Source organism: Salminus brasiliensis, chromosome 13 (assembly GCF_030463535.1).
Source record: "Salminus brasiliensis chromosome 13, fSalBra1.hap2, whole genome shotgun sequence".
Classification (NCBI taxonomy): domain Eukaryota; kingdom Metazoa; phylum Chordata; class Actinopteri; order Characiformes; family Bryconidae; genus Salminus; species Salminus brasiliensis.
This window is the reverse complement of record NC_132890.1, coordinates 3,288,189-3,307,487: the sequence shown is the minus strand read 5'-3', so window position 1 is coordinate 3,307,487 and position 19,299 is coordinate 3,288,189. Positions and strand designations below refer to the sequence as shown.

The 19,299-nt window shown below is 41.3% G+C and overlaps 2 protein-coding genes across 2 annotated transcripts; one reads left to right on the top strand and one right to left on the bottom strand.

Annotated features, from left to right (window-relative positions):
• The first annotated feature begins 1,103 nt into the window (after positions 1–1,103).
• Positions 1,104–12,533, top strand: anln2 (anillin, actin binding protein 2). Its single transcript, XM_072695189.1, has 23 exons — positions 1,104–1,168; positions 2,329–2,410; positions 3,180–3,353; positions 3,509–3,595; positions 5,090–5,262; positions 5,433–5,525; positions 5,966–6,107; positions 6,258–6,715; positions 6,815–6,903; positions 7,617–7,746; positions 7,872–8,007; positions 8,093–8,257; positions 8,344–8,470; positions 9,031–9,079; positions 9,234–9,299; positions 9,393–9,425; positions 9,541–9,562; positions 9,643–9,752; positions 9,879–9,932; positions 10,486–10,572; positions 10,684–10,791; positions 10,894–11,027; positions 11,154–12,533. Exons 2-23 carry the CDS (start codon positions 2,332–2,334, stop codon positions 11,317–11,319), a joined length of 2,682 nt encoding a protein of 893 aa, XP_072551290.1. The 5' UTR covers positions 1,104–1,168; positions 2,329–2,331; the 3' UTR covers positions 11,320–12,533.
• Positions 12,534–13,777: 1,244 nt separating this feature from the next.
• Positions 13,778–18,065, bottom strand: syt1b (synaptotagmin Ib). Its single transcript, XM_072695011.1, has 8 exons — positions 17,870–18,065; positions 17,208–17,383; positions 16,981–17,094; positions 16,715–16,882; positions 15,676–15,843; positions 15,327–15,444; positions 14,719–14,852; positions 13,778–13,981 (listed from the first exon to the last, which is right to left on the bottom strand). The coding sequence occupies exons 1-8, from the start codon at positions 18,063–18,065 to the stop codon at positions 13,778–13,780; spliced, it is 1,278 nt and encodes a 425-aa protein (XP_072551112.1).
• Positions 18,066–19,299: the final 1,234 nt, after the last annotated feature.

Below are 19,299 nucleotides of genomic sequence, written 5' to 3'. Positions count from 1 at the left end.
GTAGAGTCCTTGATGAAGAGCGCAGTAAAGAGTGGGGAAATTCCCATGACAAGATCCAGAAGACGTGTTAGCAAGCTGTGATTCGAGACAAAGGGGGTTTTACTGACTCTGTAATGTGCCCAAACTTTTGCACTTTTTTATTTGCTTGTTTACTCTGTTAAGAAAGAGCATTAGATTGCAGCTGAGCTGCAGATGACATGTTCACTCTTTCTCAGTTAAAAAAATTACAATAATCTTTTTGGCCAAGGGTACTCAACATTTTACATGTGTAAATGCAAGATCTTTCACCATAGGACATGAAGCTTGTGAGGGTAGTTTCCTCTATATTCTACAACTATTTGTCTCTTTTTTGATACAATCTTGGTCTAAAATAAAATGATAAATAATAACGGATCTTCTATATCTGTATACATTTTGATTCATTCTGAGAGAAAATATGGTCTTTTCTAACATTACTTTCATGTGGTTTCAACTTGTTATCAAATGGTTATCTTAGTGGTCACTCTCTCTTTGTATACCATCAACCCCCCCTCAACTTCACCCACCTCCTACCCCTCTTTAAAGTGATAACTATGACCCCCTATTGTTGATACTCCAAGTGACCTATCCTTCATCCCCCTCCTACCCCTCCTTAAACTCCTCTTCATCAACCTTTCTCCTCCCACAATTTCCAATGTATATAAGGCCCTCTCAAAATACCCCTAATCAGACTTGGTTGACCGTGACCGATCGAGTTGTACATCTCTGTGTGTATCAATAAACTCATCAACACTGAAGATCCAGTCTCCTGACTCCTGAATCTGTCTCCTGGACGCTGGATTTCTATTTATTTTTTTATTTTGTATTAAGATTAAGTTATTATAAGTATTAAGTATAAAATTGTTCGGAAATGTACTTCTACATTCACTTGTACTCCAAAAAAATCAAAATACAGAAAAAAATATTATATTATAATATATATAATAAAATATATAATATATATAATATATAATAAAATATTATAATAGCAAAATAAACATCTGCATTCTCACCATTATTATGAGACTTTCCGTTGAGGCCACTAGAGGGCGTCGGGCCAGTCGCAGTAGTGGGACGCAGTGCGCATGCGCCGCGCTGAAATTCAAATGTTCGAGGGAAGCGTCCGAGGAGTCTCCCTGCTTTCACTGAGGTAAGAGAGAAACCAGCAGCAGAACTGCCTTTACTTTCAGCCTGGGTTCAGTAAAACTGCTGGTCAAACTGAGATATCGTGTTTATGTTCGTGCTGTGCTGTTTATAACACTTATTACTTAGAAAGTACGTTCGTTAGCTAGCTAGCTAGCTTGTTAGCTAGCACTAGCTGAGCAAAGGTAAACACCCCTAACTGACCAAACGGCGGACAGTCGACTGCAGGTATGCAAATTAAGCATTTATAGGTTTTAATAGTCAGTGTAGTTTATAATATAATCTATGTTAAGGCTTTAATAGTATTCTGGGGGCTTGTTAGAAGTGTGAAGTTGAACACCTAGCTAGCACTAGAGCTGTGTTAGTAGCTAGTAGCCAGTGAGGTCAATTCCTATAGTTTAACTGTTACAGATATCTGATATATATATATATATATAGCTAAATATGTAGATATTAAAATATTACATAGTAGAATTATATAGCTACAACATATTTGGCACATCTAGCTATATAGAATTATATAGCACAATCAAATGTGGTGCACAGTTCAGCCCTATGTAACATTTTCTAACTAATATATGGTAGAAAATCATCAATCATCGTCAATCAAACGTCATATCTCCAAAATGTCAACTTTACAAAAACTTTCAATGAAAGAATTGTATGTTGACACAGTGTAAACTACTGGCAGAACTGAAAACCACCTGTTTTATATGTATTATACATATATATGTGTCTATAATTGATGTTTACATGTGTTACCTGCATATACAGTATGTATTTGTGTGTGTGTGTGTGTGTGTGTGTGTGTGTGTGTGTGTGTGTATATACACCTGCCAGTCAAAACTGGATGTTCAGTTTATGTATTATGCATGTGTGCATCAACCTGAGCCTCACCACAAGCATTTCAATGCATTAATGTCCTGACATGTTGTGCAGATGACAAATAAACCTGAAACGTGAAAAAACATGAATAAATATAGCTATATATTTATTAAAATGTGTGTATGTATGTGTTTGTACAGGAAAGATTCATGCATCGAAAATGTTTTTGGTCAGGCTCAGGAAATAGTTACTGGAGCAGGATAGCAGTACTGTACGGAAATCTCCTAAATATAAATACATCTAAATTGTGTGTGTGTGTGTTCCTGTTTTGTTCCCCGTAAGAAAATGGAAACGCACAGTCAGACTGACCAAAAGCAAAAGAGACAGAGAGATCCACTGGAGGAGAATGTGTTGGTCCCTGATGGTATGTGTGTTTGACACCAGATATGTTTCACACAGGCCTTCTCTCTGCACTCACTCTTCACTTATGTCAGGCTTGTGCAACTCTTTCTGTTAACACTGTCTTCCTTGTCGTGCCACATGATTCAGGTACTTGCTGCAGAACTTGAAGTCCAGAGGGTGGAGTTGGCCGACACCCAGCAACTCCCTGTTTGTGTTTCTGTTAGTCTAAAATCCTGTACTGTTAACATAACACCTGTGCATAGTTAAAATAAACTGCAGTAGAGAGAACCGACTAGTAATTGATACATTATTATTTACAAATTCAGATTTTTATTAAAATGTTCAGTTCTTCTGTGGTAAATGGCAAATACAGCTCCATCTAGTTGGCTTGCTCTTAGAAATAATTCATTGTTTCAAGTTAACAAATTAGTTAACAAATAAGTAAATTTATCACCAAATTTACCCGTAAAACTGTATCCATGCTGAGCATTTTCTTATGGAGAATGAAGATGCACATTTTAACAAAGTACTACAAAATTGATTTGTTCAATGGAATAAAAATGCAGTGGGGAGGAGTTGGATCCAGCTCGACCCTCTGCAGGTTTCAGGTTCTGCAGTAACGATCATCTCACAGGATTTTTGGCAAGCTGGCTTTAGTGTCTACATAAATACTGTATATCTTAACATTTATAGGAGAGATATTTTTATGACCGCTTTTAAACTGTTAAATGTGTATTATTCATTAATACTGTAATGGTGACAGTTGACAGTGCTGGTGTCCCTTTTTCCAGAGCTTGAGAGCGTTCTGAAAAGGAGGCGCGTGGCTGCAGAAGGCGTTGAAAATCAGCAGCCTCTGGCAGGTTCCCCATCCAGATTGCGACGAGTTGAGTTAGAGTTGAAGCCAGACACGCCGGCCATAGCCTCTGTTCGCCTTAGGGTGCAGCAGCTCACGCAGAGACAAGATGGTGAGAGAAATCTGACATCTACTATAACTCTCCACTTCTGTGTTGTTGAGCTCAGGGCATTCTTTTTTTTTATTTTATTTTTTATTATTATTATTATTATTATTATTTTATTTTTTTAAATAGTAAGTGACTGAAGGTTATGTTTGTTTTAGTAGGTGGGGCTGCACTGGTCCAGCGCTGTATGTCAGACCCAGGGGCAGAAAGTCCCTCTACCAGCATACTCAGAGATGTTTGTCACATTGGTGAGCTGACATTTGAATAAGGACCTGCAGATGTTTTACACACTTTAAGTTAGTCTGCTTGAAAAGCACACACACAATGTGGGTCTGTTTTCCCAGAAGATTAAGCCTAAACCTACACAAAAAAAAATGCAGTTAGGTAGGTATGATGATAACACAGTACAATAAAATATTGTTATGGTACACTATATGCTTTTCTAAGCATATGGAGGATACTGTTAGTGCTTAATAAATACTGATCATCTGCAGGTTTCAATACTAACAGTGTAATAAGACTGGTTTCAATAGACAAAGTGTAGCAGATGTATAAAAATCTCTGTACTCAGAACAGGAAAGTATCTGAATAGTAGTTTTTAAGAATCTGTCACTACTGATGTTTTTAGTCTGTCGTTACATATATCGTGTATGTCTTTAAATGTCGTGATCTAGTATTTTTACCATATTATTCCGCCCTCTGCTGAGTCACGCTTAAAGAAAACAATATAGGCCAGTTTCCCAGACCACGGCCCTGCTCGGACAGGATTGATTTTACATGAGGAGGTGGGGTAATAGAAACTCTGGTAATTACCAGTGATTTTGGTTCTGTCTGAATGCGCCATGTCAGTCATTCTGGTGCCTTTTTTCTTCTGTAAAACGGGCTGTAAAAATAACCTCAGGTTAAATGAATCCTGTATGAATCGACCTTGTGTAAATTATAGAGCATTGTTATTGTGATAACGGTATGCTTTTCTAAGCACATCAAGGATACTGTTTATTTATAGTGCTTAATAAACACTGATCAGCTGTAGGCTTTTATTACAGGCTGTGTAATTAGACTGGTTTAATTTGATTTAATTAGACTGGCTTAGTTAGATGAAAAGCTGCAGATGTTGAGTACAAATCACAGTACCCCATACGGGAGAGTATCTGAATAGTAGTTTATAAGAATCTGTTGCTACTGATAATTTTAATCTGTGAGTACATGTATCGTGATAAATATTGTGTATCGCAAAAAAACTCTTTAAATATCGTGAGAGAGTTTTTGCCATATCGCCCAGCCCTAGTAAATCATATGTGGAAAAAGATTTCCCCACTATGGAGGCGCTCGAAGAGACATTTACTTTCCGTTGTGCACAGATACCTCAGGTCATTCAGGTCTGTGACAAACCAACCAAAGGCACAATCCTGCTGGCAGCTTTTGGCAAGTGATTGTGTAGCGTAGCCTATAGCTATAATATAACTAATCTTATATCCCAGTAAATAGTAATGATGAATTTTTAATATGAAAATTAAATTATCACATTTTTTGGAGGTGAAAGAAGGGTGTAAATCAAGTAGCCACTCCCATTTCAGTCATTTTTGCAGAGATTTCTTATCCTGTGTGAGTCTGTTATACATTTTACAGACTAAACCTTAACCTACACTAAAAATAATTTACAATAGGGAATCACTGTTGGCACTGACGATTAGTTCAAAACTGGTTGGATGTGAATAACATTTGTCGTGTGTGTTTGTAAGGTGACGGTGAGTTTAACTCACGTTTGGAGCGCTTTAAGACGCCCACCCCGGACAACAGCCCAGTCCTTTCCACACCCTCTACACGCCACCTTTCCAGCTTTGTGCACAATATGCAGCAGCAGCTTAACGCTACAGTGACCCCCAGCTCTAAGGAGGCGTCCCGTATCCGCCAGGTGGGGTTTGTTTCCTGCAACACTAAAACGACCCGTATTATTGGTCTGAAGACATTAACTGAGATGAGTGTAACTTCACAGTAATCACATGCCCTAATAAGCATTCAAGCTGCATGACCAAGACTGCCTCTGGCAAGGCTGACATGTGTATGTGTGTGTAATCTGTTCAGGCTAGAGAAGATGAACTGAAGTTATTGAAAGTTCAGCCTCTCACAGAGAACATGTGGCTCAAGAGGAGCTTGTCTGACTCTTCTCTTGCTGAGGTAAGTTGTTCTTACTAGACGCTTTTCGCTAAACTTTTAATTAATATTTAATCTGACTAGATCATGTCAGTTATGATTTATGCATATTTTGCCAGAGAGCTTCTTTGCCAACGAGCTCTACTTGTGTTTGCCAGAGATCCAGAAAAATCCCTTGGCCTCCTTTACAGTTTGGGAATGTGAGCGTAAATCTGAGACTGATTATGTGCACTTGGTGTTTTGGTTCCTCTATTTTTGTATTTTTGGTTTTCACATGTTCAACCGCCTGTAACTGTAACTAATGCTGTCAGAGGTCTTTAACCATGTCAGTGTCATAACAGCAGTTGTATTTATTTTGTATTATTTTATTTATTTACTTTTCATTCCAGTTTAATGCTCATCATTCATATTTGGCATGGGAAGTATGTTTGGTAGCGCAAAATCTCTCTCTGTTTACTTGCCAGGATGACTCAAGCATTTACTCAAGGGAGGCTGAATGCAGCATAAGCTTTAGTGGTGTAAATGAAGGGGTGGGCGACAGCTTCAGCGACACGTCAACCTTTGCTGGAGACTTACGGCCCCCTTGCAGAGAGTTTTGTCCCTCAGGTAAACCTAATAGTGGGATGTACACCTGCTGTTTTGTCAAACCCTGCAGACTGATAACTACAGAAGCAACTAGTCTTGACTAGTCAGTTATTATTTGGATTGCAAATTCTAAAAGCACTGTTCAAAAACACTCTGAACACTCTGTTTTAGAATCTGTGCTGCAACCCAATGAAGAAATGAGCACCTCCGCCTTAATCGACAAGATGTTTGAAGACGTCTTGCAAGCAGCTGACAAAGAAGACGAAGAAGAGAAGGGGAATGAGAAGGGACGCAGCCTTTTTGAGCTCAAAAAGGAAGTGAAAACTGACACAAATGCAAGTGAAACTAAGCTGAAGGGCAAAACTCTGGCTTCTAGCCCTGGAAGGAATGGCCTATGCAAAGAAGAACCAGAAGAAGCACCTCTTAGTGCTGAATGGGTAAAGAGGGAGAGTAGAAGGTCTAATGAAGGAGATCAAGCTGAGGAAAAGAAGGTCTGCGTTAATAGAGAGGAGAAGATGAAGGAAGAAGAAAGCACTCCAATGTGTAGTGAAGATGATTTCCTAACTCTCCCACCAACTTGCATCCTCTCTCCTCTCAGCAAATCTGTGGAGGCTGTCGTAACGCCATTGGTAAGGGCATGTACCTGCCTATGTCCCTTTACCATAAATTGATCATTTCATTTCCCTGTCAATACATTTGACATTTTTAAATATTTTTGTGATGTTTAGAGAATGGCAGCCACTTTGCCTCCACCGACAGTCCAATGCACTCCTGCAGAGGAGGTGGCTCCTGCTAACAGTGCTCCACCTCTGTACAGGTAAGACAAGAGAGATGTACTAGAGATACCTGCTGAAACATATGCCTCCTTCTGAGGGCCTAAAAGTATAGGTACCAGTTTGGTCAGAGGTTCTTCATAATTGGTTTTAACTCCGCTATAAAATTATCATTTATTGGTACAGCCACCTCTATTAAACAGTTTGTTCTTTTCTGAGTTCTGCATTAGTAATGAGAGCAACTGACTCTTTTAAAACAATTTGTCAGATATAATTACTTGCTTTGGTATAGCTAAAAACGCAGCATTCAGAGGAACATTGTGTAGCAATTTTTACCTTTAAGATGGCAACTTCAGAATCATGTTGGTTCTATATTGACTGTAATGGGAGGAATGGCAACATTTTTTTGGAGCTGGTGCTGTGTAAATTAAGTCATATTTATGCAAACTCCTGTAATATTACTCTACCATCTGAGTCCACATACTAATTTCCCTTTAAATGCTGCTTCTAGATCTCTGTTTGTCAACAAATGCATGTGTACAGCTGTCCATAAGGGAGAGCTAAAAGCCTGATTTGTATTTACAGCAATAAATAAGAGAGTACACTCCCCACCTGTAGGGGGAGCCCAGGAGCAAAAACAATTAAAAATACTAAATAATAATTAAAATACTAAGGAATAGCTTGAAGCCCAAAATGGGCCGATTTTGGATGTGTGATCCCTATTGTTAGTAATTATAAGTATATTCGTTATCAACAGCATTGATGCTTACCGCTCTCAACAAAAGAACAGTCATCTACCCTCTGAAAGTGTAGCCTCTGGGCTACAAAGGCAGGCTCCTCAGAAGTCCTCCATTAAGCCAGCCATCAACACCAAAGAGACGATCAAGGTTTGTCGTACTTGAATTAAGTTTTAATGAGAATGTACAACTAACAGCATGTTGTGTGACAGCAGTTCCTGTAGAGCTGTATGGGATCAGTAGATTTTCACCTACATGTCTGTTTTGTGTTTCAGGCTCTGAGTGAAGAGGCTGCCAAACTACAGACTGTAATTAACCAGACTCTGCAGGCCCTGAGCTGTTGCAGTGATGAAGAACATGGCAAAGGATCCTTGCAAGAGGCAGAAGCTGAAAAACTCCTGCTTGTTTCCAGTGAGCAAAGCCTTAAATATTTAACACAAGTTTATGTTGGTCATGTGAGTGTTGTGTGCTGTTAATAAGGGTTGCTCTGATTCAGGTGAGAAGCACACTGCCCTCCTGGCTGAGATCAGCAGACTGAGAGAGGGAAAGGGAGCTGAACTGAACTCTAAAGCTGGCTCTCTGCAGCCGTGCAGGGGCACCGTCAGCATCAGCAGTGTCCAGCTGCCCCTGAAAGTGGAGTTTGTGTGCTCTGCCCGAACAGGTGAGTCATGCACTTCAGATGGAATGCTGCTGTCAAAGAAGCCATGTATGAATGTAGTGCTTAATCTTACTGATCTCTCCCGGTAGGTCGTCCCACTCACTACTTTTTCATCCTGATCCGTTATGGTTCCTGTAACATTGTGGCCACCCCACTGGCTACGGCAGCTGATGCTGAGAATGGCGACACTATCACATTTCCCACTTCCATCACATTGTGAGTGCACTGAGAGTTTGTTTATTTATTTATTTATTTACCTATTTATTAAAATCGCTCAATTTGAGGAAGATATCAAATGCAAGAACTACTACTGAGGTTTTGGATATGCCCTAACCATCTGTGGCTGGTTTTCCAAGAGACTATAACTGGCCTCACTCTCTCTGGGCTGGTAGGGTGGCTCGATTCTTGCTGACATACCAGGATTGACAGTATTCTCCTCCAAGCCTTTTTAGCTGTCCAGTGACATTACATTAGCAGCAGTCTGAAGAACACAGTGGGGCTTTACACGTCTCAGAGGAAGCATATGGTTGCCCTCACCCTCCCAGAGCTGGTAGCCTTATGTGTTTGGGAGACCTAGTGGTCATGGGAATTTGCAATAACTATATAAATAATTATCTGCCTTTTTGTCCAGCCCCCTTCTGCTGACTAATGTAATATGTCCAGCATTGTATTAGTTTTAAATGAAGCTCTGTACTGTATGTGAGATAGCAGGTTAGGTTTCCAATTTCCAAGAATAGGGGTTTTGAGATCCATCTTTTGTTTGTATGTTGCTACAGACAGGACATTCGTTCCAGCTTTGAGATTGATATAGAAGTCTACAGCCTGGTAAGCAGATATTTACACATGCATGCCCTGTATTTCTGAAAATACCCCAGTGAAATGAGTACTATTCAAATTCTATGTTCTTTGGCTGCCACTTGTGAGTGCATTGAGTTGAGTTCATTTTTTCCCCTCCCCTTCTCTTCCATGTATTTTGTAGTCTGGTAGTGTAGCGAATACCTGCACTGCTAATCTGCAGCAGCAACGCAGCTCTACTAAATCCCGAGTAAGTATAGATTCACATTAATGCAGAGTTAATGCAGAGTATGTTCTCAGAGGTGGTCTTCATTGTGTCCTTCTCTTTTGTTTGTATGAGTAGGTAACACCAAGGAAGCTCCTCAGCACCATCACGGTATTACTCTCCTTTTTCCTGAATGCCACTTTGTAATTCCTGAATAAAAATGTAGTGTGATGATAATATGATTAGGTTTAGATTCCTCATCAGGATTTTATTTTTTCCCCTACAGAAATCCAACCCAGGTTTGACCTGTAAGTATCTACTACACACATCTTTTACAAAGATTCTGGAGCTGGAAGTTTCTCATCTGTATCATTTTTTTTCTCCGCAGCTGGAGCTCTGCCTGTTCTAGGCCCTCGTCGGACCAGTAGCTTCTGTTTAGTGGGCTCTCACAAGATCACCCTAGCTTCCCTAGGGCAGAGCAAGTTCACACTAGACAAGGTGTGGGGTTTGTTTGTTTGTGTTTTAATCCGTTTCAGGTTCATGTTGGGTGTGTTGCACAGTGGTGGGCTCTCTGGTAATGTAACTTTGCCTCCTCTTTCCTTGTCGATGTTTCTGTCTTCTCAGATGAAGTTTGAGGGCAAAATCAGGCGACTCCTTGGAGATGAGTTTCAGGAAAAGGTTTCACTCTTTCTCTCACAGTCTTCCCTTTTCTTCACAGTGTTTGGTGTTCTCAAATGCATGTTTTGAGTTTCTGCACATATTTTGTGACTCTTTGATTCATTGGCTATGAATAAACAGAACATGATCTATACAAGAGAATACAATCAGTAACTTCAAAGAATCTGAATGTTTCTGGACAAATTAGTCTCTTTCTGTTGATTTAATTATAATATCAGCATGTTTGTCCTTGGGCTGACACCTTTTCAACAACTGAAGTGATTCAAATGAGTCAATAACAAAAACAAAATACCAGTTAGCATATAATGCTGCTTCATGTGCAGCGCAGCCAAGTTCACCTGGCTGACATTGTTTACATAAAATTGCAATTTAATAATAATAATAAAAATAATTAAAATAATTAAAATAATGGACTATTGTCCTTAATGGTAGGTATATTTATTATCAACAGAATTGATTCTGACCGCTCTCAGCAAAAGAGCAGTCCCCTACCTCCTGAAAGTGTGGCCTCTTTCTGTTGACATCTTAAAGATTTTCTGTAACTGTGTTGTAGGTTCCCTTCCTGTCTCCCCTGGAAGGCCACATCTACCTAAGGCTGCACAGCGAGAGCCACTCCAGTGTCGAGCACCAAGGCTTTCTGGTGCGTATGAGTGCTCCAGGTCGAAAATATTGGCCAATAAGCGGCGCATGCACACAATATGCTAATGGCTCCTGACAAGTGTTTCATCCCCTTGTACTCATGCCCATTTAGACCATGTTTGAGGATGTGAGTGGTTTTGGAGCTTGGCAGCGTCTCTTCTTTAAACTCGACGGAGGATTCTTCTTCTACTGGAACCATCCCAATGAGATGGGTGACAAGGTGGGGACTAAAATGCATAGCCTTCTTGATCTTTAACAGTGCTTGGTTTTTGTGTGTTATTTCTATTTATGTTGTTGTTTGCTTTTGTAATTGTCCCCTCAGCCTGCAGAGGGAAGCATATCTCTGTGTGGTTTTGACTGTGTGAGGCCTGTGGAGAGGGACTCCTGTGCACGCCCCAACACCTTTGAACTGGTGAACACCAGAGCCCTGCAACAGGATGGCCATGTCTTGACTAAGTAAGATGTTTTGAGGACCCCTGCACACTTGAATGCTCCTCAGGCCAGAGAAGCCGTTGATTAGGATGTTACTGCAATTGAATATGCTCATTAATGATCTTATTGATATTGTTCCCACCTGTCAAGGACCTGGTTCTCAGCAGATACTCGGGAAGAGCGTGCAGAGTGGATGGAGAAACTGAACCAGGTGCTGCTAGATCTACACACATGGAGTCGGCAACCTTCTCACAATGAGGTGGACCGAGCCAACACCTCTTCTAACACTGCCACTTCGCGTGAGAGCATCCTATAATGTTACTGAAATCAGAAATGTCCACAGTAATCTGAAGGTATTTTCTGCACTTTTACATTATGAAGAGCAGAACGACCTGGTTTACCCGGCACCTTGCAGGGTACGCCGCACACTGTTGACCAAGAGCAGGCAGTCAACTCAGCCATTTTTCAAATATGAGTGACCTTGTAATAAATAAATATAAATGTTTATGATGGTAATATTCATGATGTACCAGCTTAATCATAACCATATGGGAGTATGGACATATTAACGATTCTGATATTTAGGATGAAAGGTGTGGTTATGGCCTGCGTTGTATGAATTCAGGGTTATTTTCAGTGCCTCTGTTGTTGATTTATATGCTACCCTGTTCGGGCACCTTTGGTTTTGATTGACATGACTCTTGACACTGTCAAGGATTTCCTCTGACTGGTGACTTTTTATAAACACAGCAAGGGTGTAGGTGATCATTCGCAACCCAAAGGATCATTGCTGTTTTATATAAAGAGTATTTGTTGAGTAGGTAAATGCTACTCTTTTTCAACACTATAGACAAACACTGCAGATGCCCTATAGGTGGTGGTGTTTTTGTTATTGTTTTGTCCCCTTCTCAAGCACTACTTACAAGATGGCCGAAAAGGTGTGACAGACTGTCATGGGAGTATCAATTTTATTTGCACATATGAAGTGCTTAGTCTGTACTATGGCATATTATTTTGAAAGAGTAGCATTTATCATTTTATTTTATCGTCCTTTATAATGAGTAACGTCTGCGAGTGATTTCATCAGTGGTTAGATTGTATTATGCATTAGAGAAATCTTTCACAGGCCTTGTATTCTGTAAATTGTAGCATATATACTTTGGAGACACAATCTAGAACTGTAATGTACTGAAGCGTGATTGTAATGAAAATATCAAACTGTAGGCTACATGTCTTCTACGCTTGGCTTTCTGTGGACTAGAGTGGAGTGCCACCTGTCTGCAACGTGAAGGATGTGTTCGAACTTCAAAACAAATATCCAGAATTGTGGCTTAATTAATTGGCTTTCCTCTGTATGCTGGTAAAGGCTGTATTTATGAGCTGTTCTGGGAGGGAATTGACTGGATTAGGTTGGATATTGGGACGATAGCCATGAAAATCGCACTTCTAAAGCAGTATCTTGTTTACTACAAGCTATTATCTATGTATTATCTGTCTGTTCTCTGTCTGTCTGTTATTTTCTCCTATCTGCCAACCTCTATGCAATACTCTGGTATAGGTACTACGGAATAAATATGGCTATGATGACCTACACACTTGAGTCGTGTTTGAATGTTGGTGGCGGTTTTGTCTGCCAGCTGAGTATTTTGTACTTCTGCCTTTTCAGAGATTGATGGCACTTCATGGTGACCTCAGGTGTGGCTTGCTGTTTCTCTCATTGAACTTGAGGGGAAAAAAAGGAATGAAATTCATTCAGGTTATCTCAGGTTGTTTGAACTGGATCCTTTAATGACATTTTCGCTGCATCATACAGGGCACAGAATTAAAAAGAATAACACTGAAAGTAGAAAATAAGGCTACGTTCACACAACGGGTAAAAGTCTCCCAAGTCCGATCTCTTTCATCATGTGGAACTCAGATGTGTTCTCCATGTGGCAGTGTAAATGGCAGAAAACACACCGGATCTGACAATTTCCTGTTCAATTTGGGCCACTTTGGCCATGTTCAGACTGCAGACAAATGCTTTCATACACTGAAGCAGGAGGCTTTGAGGCCGACCTGAATTTTACATGGTCGTTGTCTGTCGTGTTGTCAGTGACGCAAAAGAAACTTGGAAAATATTTTGTCCGTCCACGCTCTCAGAAATCAACCTGGAGACAATCTAGATCTGCTAAAAATCTGATTAGGCTGGCAGTCTGAACACAGCCTTTCATACGTGGCAATAAAATCCGATGCATATCCGATACTCAGTCGGAACGGCCAGATTGGGTGATGTCTATTGAAACTAAATTAGGCAGCTATTGCAACTGTTCCATGTTTAAAGAAATTGCTGAATGTGGTCAATTGATGGCGCTGTTGCAGCATCAAAGGAAAATATAAATCTTAAAAGCAAACCAAGGACGCAAACTAACGAAGTGGCCATGGTCGAAAAACATGCCGCTTTTAGCACAAGCTCAAAGGCATACTCTATGATGAGCCCAGCCGTCAGCCACTGGAACTCTTTGATGGCTCCTGTGATGCTGGTGAAGATTAACCTCACATAAAGCACTGCTCTTTTGTGCATCAGTTTATACAGTTTATGCTAAAATGACAAGCATTAACAACCTAAAAAAACTGGCTAAGGATTCAGGGCCCTTTACCTACTGTGTGAACGTAGCTTTAGTGTCCCTGTTATACACATGAAGCCAGAGGACACTGTAATGATGATGGTGTGTGGTTGAGTATGTCTGATATAATATAACTTTACATTAATACTGATCCACACGAATACCCCTTCATTTCTTGGAAAGCTCTGCGTCCACGTCTTCCTCGGGTTTAAGGGCGTGCCATTGAGCGATTGGTCTTCTTGGATTGGCCAACATGTCTGCCCAGTGACGTTGCTCAGTCCCAGAGCTGTTCAGTCCCACGAAAACCTTCCCAATTGCATCATTCTTGCCGATCTTATCATAATCCAGCACTGTCACTACAACCTGCACCTTCTGTGGAGAAACAGAAAAGACTGGTGGATTACCATCAGTGCGGGCACTCATTTACCACATACACCTTCTTGCTCTTGTGACCGGCATGAAATCTACTTGTACTATATCTGTCAGTTTTATTTATAGAGCTCATATGAAAACAACAAATGTTGACCAAAGTTCTGTCCAACTGTTATACCAAAAGACAAGGCTGATAAATGCCAGTATAATTATTAAGATGAAACTAAACTATAGTAAACTATAAGTAAGGGTCCTAGCCTAACATGCAGTGGCAAGTCATCCCATAATGAATTCTATGACCGCTACAGCACAATCTCCCTAGATTTGGCACCACCAGAAGAAGCCCTGTAGAGTTCTTTTGGGCCATGTGCTGATGCTTAATCAACCCTGTATAACACAAAACTGCTTGTTCAGGTAACACAAAGTTCCATTGGCACAGAAACAAGGTCAAATCTGTTGGCCTGGCATGTTCAGTAATTCAGATTTCCTTATCTCAGTGGCTCAAAATCCCAAATCAGGGGATTGTACTACAACTGTACAGTAAGTCAGGACATCTGGACGAGCTAAAAGCATGTGTAACCCTTTGAAAAGCCCTAAAAGTTCAAATCCCTGTCCGTTATCAAACCTATATATTTTTTTTACATATGGGTCCAAAAAGTCAGATTACTGACTTCAGATTACAACAGTAGTTTTAGACTAATCGGACCTGAGGTGTTTCATGCGAGATGCAATGGTACCTGGATTTGTTCAGCTGGAACCTCAAAGCTGAAGGACTCGTTGTAATACGGGTTCAGTGTGTTCTTCTTAATAGTCGTCTTCTTCTTCTTCAACCTCTTGCCGTTCTGCATCAGGTGGATCTTGACATAAGGGTCTGAGGAACAGAGGAGCACTGTGAAGTCATGTTTTCCACACACTTCCATGCACTGAACTGAACCGTGTCCCAGACACGGATAGAGACGAATTATGTGCTGGCTTTCTGCTAGATTCTGGAGCATTGCTCAGAGGATTTGATTGCATTAGTGAGATCAGGATGTTGGATGGTCACCATCCCCAGCTGGAAAGCATTGAATGGAGCATCACCATCGTTCCACAGTTCTTCCACTGCTCCCCAGCTCAATGCTGGGGGGCTTTCTTTATACCCCTCTATAGCCCACACCTGGCATTAAGCAACAGGGTGCCAATAGGTTCATGCTTAACTGCTCCAGAGAGTCCTATTCTATTGGCTGTACTTCTCTATAGAGTTTGTTGAAGCTGTATGTGAGCAATTAAAAGCAATGGGTGCACGTCTGAACAGAGTAGCCTGCCCTCATCATTTGGCAGTACAAGCTAGTCTAATTATGCCCACCTGAAAGTCCACCCACATCCATTTTCTTGAGGTTTTTGGCCTCCAGGACGACGACCGTTAGTTTGCCAGCAGTCGGGACGTATCGCAGGGACAGACAAATATCCCCCAGCTTCTCCTGCTGCAGAGCACCAAGCACAAGTAAACCTGGGTTAAAGTTCCATTTACTGAACCTTTCTGACCTTTATCAGACCTCTAATCTAAGTGATTTTTGTTATTTTCATCATTAGTAATAGGATTTGATAGATGCTGGGCCACACCGCAACCAGACATACAACAGTATTTGAAGTGGGTCACAATAATACAGTGAAAATTCAGGGAGGTCATCACTCTCTTCCCTCTGTCCCATTACCTCCTCCTTCTCTGCCTTCTGTAGTGCTCTCCATTCCTCGGTCACATGGCTGAAGTCAACTTTATTCATCTGGACTCTCACATCCCCGATAGCGTCATGCTTGGAGAAACGGTCAAAGTCATAAACTGTCATGACCAGCGTCTTCCCACCCAGCTCTGTGTAGGGCACCTGCAGATGGTCAGGCAGTGATGTCATTTCATATTTATTATCATCACAGACTTTTTTTTTTTTTTTAGCATTTTAGTAAAGCAGTCTATATCAGTCCTGATTCTTAAGTACCACTGTCCTACTATACAGGGCTGTGGTACTCCTGTGGTACTTCACCATGAAAAGAAGCCCATACACCAATCAGCCCTTACAGTAATTATCTTGTCGATGGCACCTGTATATTAGGCAGCAAGCAAACAGCAGTGTTGCAGCTCATATAGTCTATATTCATGTACACTGATATATATATATATATAATGTTACTTGGTTTTAATGCCAAAACATTTTTTTGTTACAGTGATTGGTGATTCCAGTAGCATCTGTCAAGAGGTGGAATCTACATATTGAAGCAGGAAAAATGAGTAAGTGTAGGAATTGTAGACACTTTGACCAATTGTGATGTCTAGACGGGTCAGAACAGCTCCAAAACACCAGGCAGGTCTTGAGTAGCGGGTTCCTGGGATGCAGTGGTCAGTACCCACCTAAAGTTCAGTAGTTCAGGGGCGCCCAAGGCTCATTGATGCTTATGGAGGTCCCACCTCACAACTTCCAGAACTTCCAGGATCTGCTGCTAACATTAGTCTTGGTGCCAGAAGCCACAGGACACCTTCAGAGGTCTTGTGGAGTCCATGCCTCGACAGGTCAGAGCTGTTTTGGTGGCCTCTAGACAATATTAGGTGGGTGGTTTTAATATTATGGCTGACTGGCGTACATAACGATGAGTCAGGCCTGTCAAACTCAAGTGCTTGGCTTTGCTGTTTCCTGTCTTACTACTGTCGATAGATCATTAACGTAGAGTAATTAATTTGCAGATTATGAAATCCAATCAGACCTTAAAGGTGAAGTGCTCGTTGAAAGTGGGGTTAAGGGTCTTTCGGTGGACTTTCGTCTCAAACTTTTTTTTCTTGTCTGGAAGGAGATACAGCTTGACGTATGGGTCAGACGTTCCGCTCATATCCATGGCAGCCAGGTCTTCTGCCTGCATCACACCCACTATAAGCTGAGAATAGAAAGAAATGAGAGAAAAAGAGGCGATGGTGAAGTATTTTCCTTTGACTAAATGATATGCAAATTTATATCTGATATGCATATTCATACAGCTCCATCAGTGAAGTTGTAGTCGAGAGTGAACTGCAGTTTTCCCAGCTCTTCTTGCTCTTTAGACGCCTCCTCTCTGTCCTGAGCGTCAGAGTCAGGGTCGGGACGCAGAGTCTGAAACACACATTCACTCTTCAGTCAGGGCAGGAGACCCGAGTGGCCAGAGAGCCTCCGCATGTTCTGAATGGCCTGAGTAAGCAGTGTCCACAAACACACTGATACCTGACCTGTCCGAAGCCCTCCTCTTTCACAGTCGACATGCTGATGGCATCCTTTCCACTCTTCTCTTTCCCTTTTTTGTCTTTTTTCTTCTTAAATAAAAACTTCTTACATATGCAGAAGCAGCAGCTGAGCATGAGGAGGACTGTGATGAAGCCCAGCGCCGCCAAAGCCCAAGAAGGCACTGGAACAGACAGTACACAGAGAGTCAAATTACATAGTTATATATATTGGAGCATTGCTGTGAGGATGGCATTCAGCGACAAGCGCATTAGTGAGGTCAGTTGATTGATCACTGCCCCTGGATGGAGCACCACTATCACTCCAGAGAACACAGCTCTTCCACTGCTCCACAGCTCAATGCTGGGGGGCTTTATACCCCTCTTGTCCACGTCTGGCAGCATTAGGCAGCATGGTGCCGATAGGTTCATATTTATCTGCTCCAGAGAGTCCTATTCTATTGGCAGTACTTGTATACAAGGACTAGACAAGCTGTGTGTGTGTGTGTACACGTCTGTGACAGCAATTGTTGCAGCCTATGTAGCTGAATGCATTCATTGGCATTCATTGTGGGGTGTCCACAAACATTTGGACATATGATGTTTCATATATACATTTGTGCGTGTGTGTGTGTGTGTGAAAGAGAGAGATATTGCATTAGTTTTCTCACGTGGGATTTTGTGAAGCTCATTCATAAATTTACTCCTGATGCTGGACATGGCCCCCTCTCCAGGTGCTGCCTGTGGCGGGGATTCAGTGGGTGGAGCTTCAGTAGGTTTGAGCGTCCTTGAACCATTCATCTTCTGAGTAGGCGTGGTAGATCCAGGGGGCAGGAACACCTGCTCTTTCATCTTGCTGACATGCATTCTGCATACAAACATTAAGTATATGGAGATCTACACAGCATGTACACTGATCAGCCATAACATTAAAACCACCTGCCTACTATTGTGTAATGTTGGAGATCTGGGACCAAGATGTCAGCAGCAGATCTTTTCAGTACTGTAAATTTTGAGGTGGAGCATCAATGAGCCTTGGGTGCCCACTGCCAGGCCGGCACTTTTGGTAGGTACTGACCACTGCATACCAGGAACAGCCTACAAACGAGATGTTTGTGTGACCCAGTCATCTATCCACCACAAATTTGGTCCTTTTCGACAGGCCTCGCTTGCCCATTTGTCCTGCTTCTAACTTCAACTGACTGGTCATTTGCTGCCTGATATTTAAATTCCACCCCTGGAGCCACTGGAACCAGATAATCAGTGTTTTTCACTTTAGGTCAGGTGGTTTTATTGTAATGGCTGATCGTGTGTTACATATACATATACAGTCCAAACAGCAACACTGCAGACTTCAGGGTTTCCCCTAATTCAACTCATCAGGCCCTCACCTTTCTCAGGGCCTGCATGGTTAGCCCAACTGGGAACCAGAAAGTCTTGTCCATGGGTTTCACATTGACCCCTTATATGAATGCCCACCAGGGTCCCACTAGGGTCAGTGATGGGGCCATGAGGGTTTAAACACGGACCTTGTCTGGGTTGTACGTTGCACGTGGGGCCTAAATGGTGGGGTTGTACAGTGGGCTGTATGATTAGTCAGGCCCAGTTGGAAAGCCAATCTGGGTCCCAGTAAAAATGCATGTACAAACCCACTAATAGCCCATGCCCACCTGGAACCCACCTGGAACCCACCTAGCCCATATTTCTGAATAAAAAACTTTTTTGTTTGAACACTGTTGTTTTTCTGCTGTATCGCTTCCACCCCAAAAATATTAGGAATATTAAATGTTCTGATATTGTCTAATATGATAATATTGTCTATATATAATTATAAATTGAGTAAATAAAGTGGTGTGATGGTTTTTTTATATAGTTTTATAGCTTTTTGTATAGCAAGCTACTATACAGTATAATTTTACTGAGTGTGTGTTTGTGCATTGAGCAAAGCTAAACTGAGTATATTTATGATAATTCATAATTATTAATTTAACACTGGGCCCGCTGTAGCGTGTATGTTGTTGGACAAGATAGGTTCTTATTTTGCACACGGCCTGATACTTTATAACCTTGAGATTATTTTGAGAAATGCAGAGTAAGGGAG

What these genes read in the sequence shown, in the direction of transcription:
- anln2 (XM_072695189.1), top strand. Translation starts at nt 2,332, where the DNA reads ATGGAAACGCACAGTCAGACTGACCAAAAGCAAAAGAGACAGAGAGAT. An exon ending in CCAATGAGATGGGTGACAAG is followed by an intron (nt 10,792 to 10,893) that starts GTGGGGACTAAA and finishes TTGTCCCCTCAG; the next exon opens with CCTGCAGAGGGAAGCATATC. An exon ending in GATGGCCATGTCTTGACTAA is followed by an intron (nt 11,028 to 11,153) that starts GTAAGATGTTTT and finishes CCACCTGTCAAG; the next exon opens with GACCTGGTTCTCAGCAGATA.
- syt1b (XM_072695011.1), bottom strand. Translation starts at nt 18,065, where the DNA reads ATGCATGTCAGCAAGATGAAAGAGCAGGTGTTCCTGCCCCCTGGATCT. An exon ending in ACAACTTCACTGATGGAGCT is followed by an intron (nt 16,883 to 16,980) that starts GTATGAATATGC and finishes TTCTATTCTCAG; the next exon opens with CTTATAGTGGGTGTGATGCA. An exon ending in AGAAGGCAGAGAAGGAGGAG is followed by an intron (nt 15,445 to 15,675) that starts GTAATGGGACAG and finishes GGTGCTCTGCAG; the next exon opens with CAGGAGAAGCTGGGGGATAT.